The 17,237-nt window shown below is 41.9% G+C and overlaps 1 protein-coding gene across 1 annotated transcript in view; it reads left to right on the forward strand.

Moving 5' to 3' along the window:
- LOC136863704 (matrix metalloproteinase-25) overlaps positions 1-17,237 on the forward strand; it is a 72,921-nt gene that overhangs the window by 23,673 nt on the left and 32,011 nt on the right. Inside the window, exons 4-5 of the mRNA XM_067140061.2 lie at positions 802-963; positions 13,261-13,391. Of these exons, the coding sequence (XP_066996162.2) occupies positions 802-963; positions 13,261-13,391 (293 nt within the window). The remainder of the gene's footprint in view (positions 1-801; positions 964-13,260; positions 13,392-17,237) is intronic.

A 17,237-nucleotide genomic window follows, 5' to 3' on the forward strand; every position in this document is an offset into this window, starting at 1 on the left:
CTGAACACACAAATATATGTCAGCAATTATGTTCATATTGTTTTTATATCTACCGACGACTCCCTTTCTTTTGAAAAGAAATACCTCTTAAAGTTTTTAGAACATAGCAAAAAATCAAGGGCCTTTACAATGAATTGTTTTGCAAATACACACGTGATAGGTATGCTTTTCAAAATTCTCTTTTATTGTAAACTTTCAAAGAATTAGTAGAGGAGTCCCCTATGAATAAATACGAATTCCCTTCACTGGGTCATGGTAAATATTGACTAGTGAAAACATCCGCAGTGGTTTTCAAAATGTTAAAATAGACTTTGATTCAAAGCAATAATTCTAATATAATTCTCTTACTAAGTGTGAGGTGTTTGGTGATAATAGCAAATATGTCCAGGGTCTACATTCAAGTAAGGAGTAACATGTGTTCTGTCGAATTAACAACTCGAAGGGAGGCCAAAAGCAACACGTAAACAAGATGTGAGTGCAAATTAGAAACTGTGTTTTTGAGGTAACATTTCCCCCCGAATTAATTTAGTAACTAAACCGATTATTGACTTAAAATAGTTGAAATTTTCTCTGTCCGGTTTTAACCACATTGACAAATCATTAACTTATTATAGGCTGACCAATTACGCTGTGAAATTAAATACCCCCATTCTAGAAAAGCTTATCTTGGTGGACTTACTACTTTTTGCATGATGCATGACAACAAATAGATTTTACTTTTTAAGTGATTATATGGTTGGTTGAATGTCAGATTTCTATCCTCTTTTCTTTGCCTTATCGTACATTACTTGTTATTTTCAGCTTAGCTAACTGGTCACCAAAAATTGGCGAAGAAGCTGTCTTTCAAGAACTCCAGAGAGCCTTTGATTCATGGAGCGGCTATGCGCGGTTGACTTTTGAACATGTGCGTGACCCTAGCGCTGACATTTTGATTGCCTTTGGGCGAGGTCCTCATGGAGATGGGTAAGTATAATAGAGATTTTAACAGTTTGCTCCTTACTTTTCTTAATGAGTTTGGTATGTATGACGCATCTAACGAATGGGACATTTAATTTGACTGCTATTTTGACAATACCAGTGTTCGTAGTTAGAATCCTAGCCCTCACAGCTACCAACCGAGCATCCCAGTCATTTTTTTTCCACATCCACTCGGGAACGTGTCAAGGTAGCACCTTGTATGATGTCATTTGCAGTCCTTCTTAACTACTTGCAAAAGAAAGCTGCTGAGTTGTCGACAAGAATGTCGATTATACCCGTAGCGTAGAAGGATGATGGGTCCAAAGCAATATGTACAAAAATATTGTGTTTTGTAACCATCGAACAAGAGGAAAACTTGTGAGAGCACGTTCCTACAGATCACGGCTGATCCACCCTTTAGGAACGCTGTGGTACTTGTTGCTTTAGTATTTGATAATCAACTTGGATGTTGTGTGTTACCAGCGAGATACTTATGAACAGAGGTGTGTGCAACCTCGAGAAGAGGTTTAAAAGCAGGAAAGGTCATAATATGAATACAAAGTTGGAATTGAAGGGGACAAATTGAGACGAATATATATGTGTAGGACGAGGAGTAAAGGGCTGGAAAAATGTATCAAGGGAAATGTTCGATAAATTTGCAAGTTCTTTGAAAACATTTACGAAATGTAAGGTAAACAGTTATAGGGAATCTGCCACCTCGGCGATAACCCTAAATGCAGATCATTGATGATTCATTTGATTCATTTTGAGTGTCATCTTGAGTTTATTTTATTATTGTTTACGTTAGCGTATGTCATATACAGAGATGCACGTTAACTGGCAAGTTTTTAAACGCTATTTTCGTGAAATATTATTTTCTTAACTTCAGTTTCGTCTGTTCTGGTTTTGTGTTTTGTTCATGTGAACTTCCATTCTGTACTGTCTTGGATTTATGTTAGTTGTTTATGTACAAAGTAAAGGGTATATCGGGAGTGGAAAGCTCTATGATTTACAATGCGATTGGTTCATATTATGCTGTCTCTCTAACCACATCATGCGCTACCTGACACGTAAGCATTATACAATTTCAGAGTGAGACAAATCAATAGTCATATACTGCATGCGTTTCTTTAGTAAACGTGTCACTTTTGAGTTCCCAAATATATATTGGTACCGTATTGTTAATAGTATATCCGATAGTTGTTGCATACATTATACAGAAGGTCGTTCGGGATCTCTGGCTACGATGTTACCTTATGAAAGCCATGTCTCCACCAACAATCATGCTCAGTCGGAAAGCCAGCATTTCTAGCTATAGCCCGACAACGTAATTTCCATTGCAGCAGACGTTTCGCAGAGCTAGCATCTCTATCTTACAAAGGGCACTAGGAAAGTTTTGCAATGTGAGTGAACGCTTTAGACTTCTTCAAAATAATATCCACCACACTCAATACACTTCTCCATACGTCGAAACCAGTCACTGAACCAACTCTGCCAGTTTTCTTCGGTTACATTTTCTCACTCTTGCTCCCATGCTGCCAGAAGCTCCTCGTCGGTTACAAAACGCCAACCTTTCAGCTTCATCTTCACTTATGGGAAGAGTGCGAAGTCACATAGGGCAAGATCAGGACTGTATGGAGGGTGATCAAGCACAGTCAACCCTGATCTGGCAAGAAAATCCATTGTTACATTAGCACGATGTGCTGGAGCTTTGTCGTGATGCAGGAGCCAAGTATAGAGCCGTGACCTTGGACGGAGCTGCTTGGGAGCCTGGATGACCTGAGAAGAGAAGTCTCACTGCACTTCGCAGTAATTGTCCTTTGTGTTTCTAGCACAACCCGAGTCAGGATGCCCCGTTTAGTGGAGAATACTGCAATCATCCTTTTCTTCTACTGACCTTGACTTTCGCACAGTCACAGGAGTACCCTCATCTTCAAACAGCCACACCTTGTTCTCGAATTTTGTTGGGACATCGTAATAATAAAGCCAAGTTTCGTCACGCGTAACGATGCTATTGACGTTACGCGAAGTCCCATTTTCAAACATTTTTAGCATTTTTCGGCACCATTTCACTCGATGTGCCCTTTGTTCCTCTGAAAGTGAATGGGACACCCAAAGGGAACAAACCTTTCTAACACGGAGATGGTCATGTAGAATTGAATGAATAGCTGATGCAGGGATATGGAGGGTCTCTTCTACCTGCCGATATGTCAACAGCCTCTCTTGCTGCAACATTTTCCTCACAGCTTCAATGTTTTCCTCAGTCACTGATTCAAACGGTCGCCCAGAACGAGGATCGTCTTCAACCCTAAAATTTCCCCTCTGGAACTCTTTGTACCAGCGGAAAATTGTTGTCCGATGTGGACAGTCTTTCCCCAGCACAGGAGTCATTTCTTCCAGGCACTGGTCAACAGTTAACCCACGAGCAAAATTGTAGCGGATAGTTGCGCAATATTCACCTTTAGACCACACTGGCATCTTAACTTGCTTTCAACCCCACTGCTTGGTAACAACTGGTGTGAAGGTCGCGTCTTGTTGTCTTCTAGACCGGTTTTCGCCCCGCCTTTCATCACTCACCATAACAGGGCTGTCCAGCTAACCGTTTTTGCGTATTGCAAAACTTTCCTAGTGCCCTTTGTATCCCACTCCTCCTGACAGGCTTTCCAGAGGCCATGGATAGTGCCTGGGCGTCAATTGCACGGATTCCAGTTTCCATCTCCATTCTCTCTAAGAACAGACTAGTCGAACGAGAGGTGTGGCTGGATGTTTTATCTTGATGTACCCATACCTGACTTTTCGCCCTCCCATACAGTACTGGGATACCTGTGTTGTAAATGGGTGTTAAATTCTCTTGCTGATAGTATGTAGATTTCACTTTTACATTATTAGAGGCACCGCGAATGGTTAATTTCCCATTGTAGTAGTATCCTGCGATGATCATGAAACGCTTTGGAAAACTTTACCGGCATTCTTTATACAATGTTTGATAACTTTTTTTTTGGTCTCGAGGGCGGTGGTAAATCGAGCGGGGTTTGTTACAGTCAGTAATGTACACATATTATTTGTCTAACGTCACCAAGTTTTTCCATCTTTCCCCTGCCAATAGCCCTCATGCAGCTTTCTTGCGTTAGTGCGACGTTCCGAAATGTGACGAAGCAACAGCTTGTGAACTCAGCCCTTATGCCGCTTTTCTGACTTCAGGTCCTCGTTGATTATGGTGTTAATTGTTGAAACAGGCATTCCCAACTTACGTCGATAATCCTTTGGGGGCAGGGTTACCATCTGGGACAAGGACCTTCACTTTTCTCACCAATTCTGGTGTATGGCTGGTGAATTTGCCTGTTTCTTCCGCTCTGGAATTAAGCCCATTCGGCCTTTGCCTTTTTTCAATTTAACACGGAACTGATCCCGTTCTTTGATATCAAGAAATCACGCTTCTTGCACATTCCTTGAGTTGCAGAATAGCTATATTTAGCATCGGAAAGGGCTGTTATGTAGCCCTCCTAGTAAGGGTCAATCCGCTTCGGCATCGTTGCAGCTAATGTCACGAAACCCTACTCACACGTTCCCAGTACTGACGTGAATCATCACTCCCCGTTTTGACGTGCTCAAGTTGATAACAGCGTCGCTAGCGGCCTTCAAACTCGTCACCAGTGATCTCGAACGTCCTTCTGCTGTAGGCTTCCCCCACCTCAACTTCCGATCGCTACAAAAGGAATTACGGGCATTTGCGAAACTTAATACCTTACACCAGCGTTCTGAAACTCAGACCCTATGAAGGGTCCTTTTTACATTTGTAGGATCTAGGTGACCTTCACGAATAATAAGTTAAAGGCAACAGTTCTTCACGAGGTACGAGCTTTTATTTCGTCTACTACAATAACACACAATTCTTCCTAAACACGGCAGATGCCGCCCACCCTCGCCGAAGGGTCTGCACCATGCTAGCAATAGCTACACGAAATTATTATTATTATTATTATTATTATTATTATTATTATTATTATTTGCTGGTTGATTCGTCTGGGAAGTAATGGATCGATCACAATTAGATGTTGCTGGCCGCGCGGTGTAGGGGTAACGTGCCTGCCTTTTACCCGGAAGCCCCGGATTCGGTTCTGGGCCAGGTCAGGGATTTTTACCTGGGTCTGAGGGCTAGTTCGACATCCACTGAGCCTACGTGATTACAATTGCGGAGCTATCTGACGGTGAGAAAGAGGCTCCGGGGTAGAAAGCCAAGAATATCGACCGAGAGGATTCGTCGTGCCGACCTCACGACACCTCGTAATCTACAGATCTCCGGGCTGAGCAGCGGTCACTTGGTAGGCCATAGCCTTTTCGGGGCTGTTGCGCCACGGGGAATGGACAATGATGTATTACAGTTCTATCTTGTACATACTATAGTGTGAATATAGAGTAGAATACTCTGTTCCTCTAGTGTCGGATCACCGGAAACCGAGGAGACCGAGCGAGTTGGACGTGCTGCTGTGAGTTTGCATTCGGGAGATGGTGGGTTCAAAACCCATTGTCGGCAGTTCTGAAGATGGTTTTCCGTGGTTTCCCATTTTCACACCAGGCAAGTGCTAGGCCAGTGCCGCTTCCTTCCCACTCGTGGCCCTTTCTCATACCATTGTCGCCATAAGATCTGTCTGTGTCGGTGCGACGTAAAGCCAGTTGTAAAAAAACTGAGGAGAGAGTATTACTTTATTGCTTTTTCCTGCTATTTGCTTTACGTCGCACCGACACAGATAGGTCTTATGGCGACGATGGGACAGGAAAGGCCTAGGAATGTGAAGGAAGCGGCCGTGGCCATAATTAAGGTACAGCCCCAGCATTTGCCTGGTGTGAAAATGGGGAACCACGGAAAACCATCTTCAGGGCTGCCGACAGTAGGATTCGAACCCACTCTCTCCCGGATGCGAGCTCACAGCTGCGTGCCCCTAACCGCACGGCCAACTCGCCCGGTTACTTTACTGAAGCCCAAAATATTCCCTCGATTAGTCCTAGAACAGCGAACCTTCTTACAAAGCTGTAAAGACCAATTTCTCTGTCAACATTGTGACTGGTGACACAAATGGTGTGCTTCAAATGTATTTTCTGAAATAATTTGAGGTTAGCTTTCAAATAATAGGTTCCAGAAAATAAAATGAAATATGTAATTCAGCCAATGGTCATATAAAATACAATATTTGATAGTTCACGAGGCATAATTTGGAAACTTGTGGCATACTTTTCACTCCACACTGCAACATTTGTTCTAAAGTGATTCGTGCCTCTGTCTGTGGTAGGGAAGATGAGGGGGAGAGGGATGGAAGATCAGGTTAAACGACCTGAAATCCCTATACTGGTGATAGGTGTGCATGTCTTTCTTTGTCCACGATTGTACCTCTCCGTTTCTTTTCCTAGTGGTTGAACGTCGCACTAACACATCGACGGACCGAGCGAGTCAACCGTGTGGTTAGGGTCGAGTAGCTGTGAACTTGCATTCGGGAAAGGGTGGGTTCGAGAATTCCACCGTCGGCAGCTCTGAAGATTGTTTTCCGTGGTTTCCGCTTTCCACACCGGGTAAATACTGGGGCTGTACCTTAAGCAAGTCCACGGCCGCTAGCTTCCCTCTCCTGGCGTCGCCGACAACTTTCGATGTGTGTCTTCACTAGGTCAGTGAGAAATGAGGAGAGGGAAGTAACAAAGAGAACATTTCACTGACAATTAGAGTCTTTGTTGTGTAATTGGCATTTAATTTCCAAAATATTAAACCTCGTGCAATGGTAAAGATGAAACTGATGAAACTACAAAGCAAGCCAATTATTTGATAACGTATTACTGGCACATAATCCAAAGAAAATAATTTTAAGTTTGAGTTATTTATGAATTTAAAAAAGTAAGGTTCTTTTCAATATGTACCAAGTTTTCGAGCTGCCATACCTCATTGTGGCAGAGCGACAACGTGGAGAGCTACAATTACTTCAGAGGTAGCCTACAACTTTTAAATGCTAACATCGAGAAAGGCCATACTGGGTGAGATTCATTCCAAGACTTTAGTCCAGATAAATTGTGAAATATAAGTATCAATCAATCAATCAATCAATCAATCAATCAATCAATCAATCAATCAATCAATCAATCAATCAATCAATCAATCAATCAATCAATCAATCAATCAATCAATCAATCAATCAATCAATCAATCAATCAATCAATCAATCAATCAATCAATCAATCAATCAATCAATCAATCAATCAATCAATCAATCAATCAATCAATCAATCAATCAATCAATCAATCAATCAATCAATCAATGAACATTGATCTGCATTCAGGGCAGTGGCCCAGAAGGCAGATTCTCTATCTGTGTTGTACCTAGCCTTATCTTAAATAATTGCGGAGAATTTGGAAATTTATTGAATGTCTCCGTTGGTAAATTATTCCAATCCCTATCTCCCCTTCCCATAAACGAATATTTGCCCCAGTTTGTCCTCTTGAATTTCAACTTTATCTTCATATTGTGATCTTTCCTACTATTAAAAACACCACTTAAGTGTATTCGTCTACTAATGTCATCCCACGCCATCTCTCTACTGACAGCTCGGAACGTACCACTTAGTCGAACAACTCGTCTCTTTTCTCCCAAGTCTTCCCAGCCCAAATTTTGCAACATTTTCGTAACGCTACTTTTTTTTGTCGGAAATCACTCAGAACAATTCAAGCTGCTTTTCTTTGGATTTTTTTCCAGTTTTTCGAATCAAGTAATCCTGGTGAGGGTCCCATACACTGGAACCATACTCTAGTTGGGGTCTTACCGGAGATTTATATGCCCTCTCCTTTACATCCTTCAGTCGCGATCGAGACAGTGGAATGAGCGGATGTGCTGAGTGAGAGTGCTGAATGTGGGTAGTTCACTAGATCAGTATAGAGCAGCTATAGGAAGATTGAATGAAGCAGTGAAATGCAAAAGAGTGATAGGAGAGAAGATAAATGGTCAGCAACTTGGAGTATTAGCAACCTTGATGGTAGCAGCAGTGATTTTGTCGGAAATTGGTGGCGTTGAATTAAATCCGGCGCCTGGTCCTGTGGGTGTAATTGGCTGGGAGGAATTCGAAATGATAAAGGAAGTGGTCAAAGAAGCATGCCAGGACGAGTAAACAAAGGACTTAATTAGGGAGCAATCTAAGGAAATAAATAAGGAAATAAAAGAGCTAAAAGAGTGTGTCAAGGAAGAGTTGGATGTGATAAAAGAGAAAGTGGCTCAAAACACCGATGAAGTGCCGGATGGTGTGCCGGAAGGAGAGAGCGGAAGTAAGATTGAAATAGTATACAAAGTGGTAGAAGTGATACAGAGCAAAATGAAGATACATTTTTAGTGAGGTGGACATAGACGATGTAAGGGTGAAGGGTATGAGGCCGATCAAGGTTAATCTAATATCAACCCTGATGGCGGAAATAGTGATAAGAAATACCAGGAACCTAAAAGGGGAGAAAATTTGGGTGAGAAGGGACACGGACAGTGGCGCCATCAAGGAACAAAATATTCTACGCAGACATCTAGGGAAAGCCAGATATAAAGGACTAAAGAACTACATGAAATGACAGCGCGTGATCGTGAGAGATGGTCGTTGGTGGCGGACTTGGTCAGCAGTGCAGCTACAGCATATGGACACAAAACAGCAACATCAATAGAGTGTGACGTACGAGGTAGGAGCAGAAGTGAGCAAGGTAACTTTGAGGAAGGTCAGTGATGACGTAGTTGGGAGTGAAACGGCAGAAGGAGGAGGAGCGAAGTCCACTAGGAGGCCGGATATAGGAGATGAGTGGTTAGCGGAACAGTCGGAAACCGAGGTCACAGCACTTCAAGACAGCCACACTGAGCAACGCTCAGGGGACAGCAAAGGGATAGAAGAAAGAAGACGAAAGATAATGGTAAAGGGGGAAAATTTTAAGTCCAAAAGGTCGATGGGCAAAGAGAAATAACTCACAGACTGATAAGGGGGGGGGGGGGGAGGAAGAGAATGGTAAAACGCCTAAAACTCCTGAAGAGTGTACATTAGATGCAGAAAAAGCTAGGATCACAAGGAATAAGACGTCAAACTGTCAGACAGTAATAAAAACAAAGTAGGAAATGGGGACGGTGTAAGTAAGAAGAAGTAACTAGAATGGAGGATAGGATTTGTCAATATAGAAGGGGTCTTAAGTAAATTGGGTAATGAGGTAGTGACAGAGATGGTTGAAATGTCTGTTTGACATATTCGCATTTTTAGAAACTTGGCTACCAAAAGAGAGAGAGATATAGTCTGGAAGGGAATCGTGGTTAGAAATGTAATGAAGAAGAGCGAGAGCAGGGATAGAAAACCTGCAGGAATATCATAAAAAAGGAAATTAATAACCAAATAGAAGAAATACCGAATGATATGGAAGACGTAATATGGATAAGGCTTAGACAGGAAGGGAGAGGACAGAAAGATATATGCTTGGCATTTTTGTATAATCCTTCATTAGGGTCAATATATGGGAACAGGGATATTTTTGAGGATCTAATAGGAGAAATACATGTAATTAAAGGTAAGTTTGGAGAGGCAGGATTTATAATGATGGGTGACTGGAATGCAAGAATAGGGGACTTAACCCCAGCTTACAGTAAGGAGGGGAGGGAGGTAATGGGGGGAAATAGAAGTAGTCAGGACAAAGAGAGGAATATGTACGGGAATAAACTCCTGGAATTATGTGCCGCTGTAAACCTGTTTATTTTAAATCGATGGTGGGGAGGGGATGAAAGATGAGAGTTGACATATATTACAACGCAGGGAGGGAGTACAATTGACCTGGCGATGAATTCAAGAGATATACTGGAGATGTTAATGAAGATAGGAGTATAGGATTGGGCAGTATCACACCATTTCCAAATTTATATTACGTTAAGAAGGCACAAGGTAGAAGAGAACGTTAGTGGAATGAAGGGAAAAAGTGAAGAGTATTATAGTTAAAAAATACAAGTGGTGTGATAACACCAAAAATAAAATAAATGCATATCTAAAAAGGGAAGAATTTCAAGTTAATAAGAGTGGTACCTAAGTAGCATTGGACAGTAAGAGTGTAGATTTAGCTGTAGAATTCTTACAGAAACCTTTTAAGAACGTTGCACGATTTGAAAGGAAAAACAAACAAAAGAGATGGGGAGAAGGTTGGTATAACAAGGAATGAAAAACCAGGAGACTGGAAGTGATTAGGAGCTTTAAGCCCGATATTGTTTATTGTATTTATCAATGATATTTTGGATAGATACGGCGGGATTAAATGGGCCGCACCGGTGCTTATGGGTTGGAGATACCGGGTTTGATTTTTGCAGACGATGCGATTTTGCTGAGAAGAACCGCAGGTCGGATGCAGCAAAGTTTAAATGCAGTGTCAGAATATGCAAAGGAATGGGCCTTGAAAATCAACGGGAACAAATTTAAAGTGTTAGTAACGCAGAAACATACAGGTAGAAAAAAAGAAATGATTTGGATGGTACAGGGAGAGAGGTTGGAACAAGTAAATAAGTTAGAATATCTAGGAGTGATTTGAAACAGAAAAGGGACCTAGGAGGATCAAATCAAAAGAGCGAGGAGTAAGGGGATGGAAGCCTTAGCCTCAGTCAAAATTTTAGTGGCCAAATTTCCGGGAATTAGCTATAAAACCTTGACGTTAGTCTTAAGAACGGTAGTATAAGGTGAGATAATGTCTGGGGCGGAAGTATGGTGGCTGGAGGAAAAGAGAGTATACTTAAGACAAATTATTAGTAAATTTGGTCGGACAGTGATGGGCTCCCTCAGTACGCAGCGAATGGTGGGGTGGAATTAATGTGCGGGGAAGAAATAGAGGTTGAGTGTGTGAAAAGAGTAGTCAAATATTGGATGGAGTTGAAAAGAGGGGAAGGTGGTATGGTGCTCCAGGCTGCGTACAAACAACAAAAGAAAAATGGATGGAGTTGAAAAGAGGGGAAGGTGGTATGGTGCTCCAGGCTGCGTACAAACAACAAAAGAAAAATGGATGGAGTTGAAAAGAGGGGAAGGTGGTATGGTGCTCCAGGCTGTGTACAAACAACAAAAGAAAAACATGTATAAGAGGTGCTGGCTAGAAAACAATCAACTATACTTGGAGAGGGTGGGATTGGGGTACATGTGGGAACAGGTTTGGAAGAAGAAAGAAGCTAGGGTCAGGGGGTACTTTCGAGGAGGATCAGAGATATACAAAAGCAGAAATTGTTAGAAGAGTGCAGAAACAGAGGATCGCTTAGTGTTTTTAATAAAGTAATGGGAGTGACTGTGTTAAATATTAGGAATGTAGATAGGTTAAACAGAGGAGGATTACTATGGTGGCTGATGGGGGAATATACAGGAATAAGGGATGGACAAAGGGTAAAGATAAGACATTATGCGTATTATGTGGTATATCAGGCAATGATCTACACTTAATAGGTAATTTTAGAAGTACGGAAAAGGTTACAAATAAACTTTTGAGTGCCATTAATCGGGAATTATTAGAAAAAAGGGATGAGCAAAATATCGTAGGGTGGATTGTCAAAGAATGGGAGAATGGAGGCGAATTAAACAGGTATTTATGTGCGGTAAGATGAGTTTGTGGGATAAAGTTAAAATAGGAAAGTTCATAGAAAGAAAGTTTAGAGAGTTAAGGGAGTAAAGTGAGAATGAATTTGAGGAGCATGTATGAGAGATGAAAAATATTTTTAGAGATAAGGATTTGTACGTGTAGAGTTGATTAGTGCGGTTAAGTAGGAAAAGTATGGTTACAAATGTATGTGAAGTGTGAGGGAAAGTTAGTTAAGTTAATGAAAAAAAGTTAGTAGGTTTTGTTATATTTGATTGTTAAACGTGGAGTTACATGGTGAATGTGAAAGGTGTGTGAAGTGTAAATTTGGGTAGGGAATTAGCAAGATATTGTAATTTAGAAGGTGCAAGTGAAAAAGATAGGTCATATTTATAATGATCTGGCAAGATATAGACCTTTTATTGAAATAGTAGTAGTAACAACATGACTCAACTCTTGACTCACAAGTGATCTGGAATGTACTTGGAAGTAGGTTAGTGCATAAGTAATATTAAGATTTGCTAAGTCAGTAGGTGAATACGGCGATTAGGTAACAAGAATGAAGGCACATGTGCTGCGGTTAATAGATTTCTAAATAAGCGGGGCTGGAAAGCAGTGTTATGCTGAGGATAAAATGTTGATTTTAAGAGATCTGAATAATATTGGGCAGGTCTGAAGGTCATGAGTGAATAAGTGTATGTAAGAATTAAGGTAGAGGAGTTTAGAATAAGTTAGTCATCGGGGGAGGGGGGGGGGCGCGCTCACGTGAGAATTGGTTTCAGCCCATGTGAGCGTCCACATAGTAGACTTTGTATAGGTGTAGACATTGTATTTTTTATTTAATATTTATTTTTTGGGAAGGGGTGTGGGAATGACACAAGAGGAGAGATACGGCAAGCATATCCCAAAAGTTGTTGACAAAGGTGAATAAATGGAAGTCGAGAGGGAGAGAGAGAGACTGTATCCCACTAACCACTCTATCCCACTTAGTGCAGAGGATACCAATGCTGGAGAGCTTTACTTTTCACTCCTCCAAGGGCCTATAAAGTCTGTATGAGATGACTTTTGTTTTTGTTTGGACACCGTACTTGTAGCCGTGAAGTGAGATAGGTTACTCGCCCCATCCTTATCTTCCTTCAGCACACTTTATACACAATATAGACTACTGCAGAATGTGTACAGAACTGATGAGCATTTAGTTTTAAACTAAAAAGGACCAGTAAGTATTCACTGTATTCACTCCACAGTATTAAGATGACATTTTCAGATTCTCTGATGGGATCTTCGCTAGTAATCAGTCGTTACTGATCTGCATGCAGGGCAGTCGCCCAGGTGGTAGATTCCCTATCTATTGTTTTCCTAGCCTTTTCTTAAATGATTGTGAAGACATTGGAAATTCATTGAACATTTCCCTTGGTAACCTATTCCAATCCCCGACTCCTCTTCCTACAAATGAATATTTGCCTCAATTTGTCCTCTTGAATTCCAACTGTATATTCATAGTGTGATCTTTCCTACTTTTGAATACACCACTAAAACTTATTCATCTACTAATATCATTCCACATTATCTCTCCACTGACAGCTCGAAACATATCACTTAGTCGAGCAGCTCGTCTCCTTTCTCCCAAGTCTTCCCAGCCTAAATTTTGCACATTTTTGTAATGCTACTCATTTGTCGGAAATCACTCAGAACATACTATGCAATGTCTCAAATTTCAGATATCCTTTCGACGGGCCAGGGAACATATTGGCTCACGCTTTCTTCCCGTATGAAATGGGACAATATGGCGGTGACGTCCACTTTGACGATGATGAACAATGGAAGATAAAACCACAGGATCCCGAAAATGGTACGTCTTTTATAATTATACTACTACTTCCTCTACCACACCCACAGATTTTGTAGTGCAAATTGTACATTAGCTATCAACATACCAGTTACAAAAAAGTTAACGATACCGTCAATGGAATGACTACGGGCAGAGGCAAGTTAAAAACAATAAGAGGTCTAATTCTACAAGATAATTTTGAAACCTGTATTTTTATTCAATTCCAAACAGATAAAATTTCTTCAGCCACCCAAACTCCCTTTGGTTTTTGCTATTTTGTTTTAGGTCGCACCGACACAGATAGGTCTTGTGGCGACGATGGGGCGGGAAAGGCCCAGGAGTGGGAAGGAAGCGAACGTGGCCTTAATTAAGGTACAGCCCCAGCATTTGACTGGTGTGAAAATGGGAAACCACGGAAAACCATCTTCAGGGCTGCCGACAGTGAGGCTCGAACCCACTATCTCCCGGATGCGAGCTCACAGCTGCGCGCTCCTAACTGCATGGCCAACTCGCCCGGTCCCTTTGGTTTTGGCCAGGGATTTAAGGCCAGATGCCCTTCCCGTCGCCACGTGATTCTTGAGATGAAAATCTCACCCCAGGTGACCAGGATTCGAATCTCAGCCCTTCGGGTGTGAAACCAACAGCTAAGCCACTGAGGTAATTTAGCTCCCCTGATAAACACGTGAACCTACTCCTAAATACAGCATTTACTAGTCTGTCACAGTCAATTGACGGTGGTTATAAGTCTCTCACTACTGTCAGTGTCACCTTTCCTTGAATGAGCACACTGGTCACTTTAGAGCCATGTATGGTTTTGCACTGGTACCAGCAGGGGCGGCCGTTCCTTTTGTGCTGAAGTGCTGCTGCACATTGTCTGTTTGAAAAATAAATTACTCTATAAAAATATTATCTACAATCAAATAGAGTCCACTAAAAAGACGTCAGGCAAAGAATCATTCAACTCCCCTAACAAGCAGGTAACTAACTGGGCGTGCGCTCAACGCCGGGTGCTGTACATATCACAGCTCTGCGAGAATTTCTAAGCTTTTTGCCAGAAAGCAGGAACTCTACCTTTTGCGCACTTTTCCGATGTGCTGTGGAAACAACAGCCAAGACCGCCCAGACATCACTTCACAGCGAGTCTTCGTTCGACGATAGAGAGGTAGCTCTGGTCACAGTTGCATTTCGACCGAAATGACAACGTGGCAAGTGGCACCCTCTTGACTCAGCGGTAGTATTTAAGAGGGGATCACTCAAAGCAAACGGGAAAACAAAATACTGTAGAGGAAGCCATTAGCTGTTCCCACCACGTCTTTGAACACTCCCAACTTGCCTATTACATAGCCACATTTGTAAATCGATGAACTATAAAAATTATACTTTTACGTTATCAAAATAAGGACATGACATTGTGTTTTTCTTTAATTACAAAATGTCTAGTTTATACATTTCACTGTAACAACGTAACATGTAATTTTGCATTAAGACGTTGCTGGTTTTATTTCAATGATTTTGGTAACATTGAGAAGTTCTGTTTTTGCGCGCTCACACCAAGTGTTCCTGAGTTCGTGAATGTTTTGTTATTGCAGGTGTTATTGTGTGTTTAATTAGTTTTGCTTGAGGAATGTGTATATGTGTTGGGGTTGTTGCGTGTTTGTTCAGTGTAGAAATTGCGTATGTTTCTAAATATATATATATATCGTTTTTGGACGGGGATGCGTTACAGCACACAACTGATTTTCTGCACCTGCCGCCACTGGATACCAGGTGTTCATGTGGCCCTTCCCTGCTAATATATGACCATGTTAGTGAAGTGGTGTGCATGTGTGTGCCAAGCAGCTGTATGGAAACAACGCATCAAGACGGGTCGAAGCTAAAACGTGACAAACTGACAAAATGGAGCTACCGTGTTTGGACGTGCCCATGGCCATGACTACACAGTAAATGAAGCCGTGTGTCTACCGGGAATGGTGTACCATTAGCGGCCAGGGAACCCGACGTAAGAACTGTGGTCGTAAAAAGATCCTAACTGACAGGAACCGGGGATGAACGTCACGCCTTGTCAAAGAAAACGGTTTCAAAGCCGACAGGAATTGATACTGCATGACGATACATCCCGACCAGTTTCCGAGCGAACATTACTAAGGGAACTGCATATCATGAACATTGGTGTCGGGTACCTCGCAAGAGACCATTGCTCATAGAGGCACATAAAGTTGAACGCCTTCGATGGCCCAAACAACACCGAACATGGACAGTAGCTGACTGGAGACGTGTAGTTTGGTCCGACAATTCACGATTTTACCCGTTTTCGAACGACTCAAAGTGCCGAGTGCACCGACGGCCCAGTCAGGCGTTTAACCCACAGTGTGTGTTTTATATTATGCAATTTGAAAGAAATGCAGTGAACATGATGTGAAAATTAGCGTTTCTAAGATTAATAATGTTGTTGGCTTTTACGTCCCACTAAATACTTTTACGATTTTCGGAGACGCCGAGGTGCCAGAATTTTGTCCGGCAGGAGTTCTTTTACAAGCCAGTAATGTTACCGACACAAGGTTGACGTATTTGAGAACCTTCAAATACCAACGGACTGAGCCAGGATAGAACCTGCCAAGTTGAGCTGAGAAAGCAAGCGCCCTACCGTCCAAGATTCTCAGCCCGGCATTTCCAGGACTGAAGCAAAGTCGGTTGGGAAGAGTATCAGATTGAGATTACCACAAAGTTCACACACACACACACACACACACACACACACACACACACACACACACACACACACACACACACACACACACACACACACACACACACACACACACACACACACACACACACACACACACACACACACACACACACACACACACACACAGGACTCATGGCTTCTCAAGCCCCAGAACTAAACCAATAAGGAGGATAAACAATTTAAATGTGTTACTTTTCTTTTCAAATGTTAGTTAATATTTTATTTAGAGTTTTCATACATCAATCATTTTCTTGACCTGATACTATAACCAATCTCTAGAGTTTCTACACTTTCGGAAGATATTCCGCCTTGAAAGCGGAAAGCATAAAAATATATTTCCACTTCTGATGAGGCACATGGGCCTGAGGTTCCCTCAGATTACACCGAGAGGAACTGAGTAGCTCAGGCTGTAGAGCGCTGGCCTTCTGAACTCAAGTTAGTGGATTCCATCCCGACTCAATCCGGTGGTATATGAAGGTGCTCAAATACTGTACGTCAGCCTTGCATCGATAAATTTACTGGCATGTGAAATAACTCCAGCGAGAAAAAAAGCCGGTACCTCTGCGTCTCTAAAAACCGTAATAAAGTAGTTAGTGGGCCGTAATTATTATTATTATTATTATTATTATTATTATTATTATTATTATTATTATTATTATTATTATTATCATGAGTCTACACCAAATAAACGAGTTGGCTGCGTGGCATGGGCTACATAGTTGCAAGCTTGAAGTCGAGAAATGGTAGGTTCGAATCCCATCATCGGCAGACCGGATGATGGCTTACCATTTTTACACTATATGCATGTTGAGGCTGTGCCTTAATTAAGGATACGGCTTCTTCCTAATCGTTTCCTATCCATTGTCTCCGAAAATCTACCTCAGTTACTGCGACATTAAGTCTCTAGCAGCAATGTGCACAAAAGACGAGTAACAGGTTAATTCCTTTGGCCAAACATGCTTCGCCATAGAGCTGACCACCTTATCCCAATTAGTGCCGAGGCTACGGGAAGGGGAAGTCTTCACCTTGCACTACTCCAGGCACTTCATGGCCTGTACGGAGACAGTTTTGCTTTTTTAGGTGGAACATACTTTACAAGCCCTTTCCTATCCCGTCGT

The sequence above is a fragment of the Anabrus simplex genome, chromosome 2 (genome assembly GCF_040414725.1).
Source record: "Anabrus simplex isolate iqAnaSimp1 chromosome 2, ASM4041472v1, whole genome shotgun sequence".
NCBI classification, from domain to species: domain Eukaryota; kingdom Metazoa; phylum Arthropoda; class Insecta; order Orthoptera; family Tettigoniidae; genus Anabrus; species Anabrus simplex.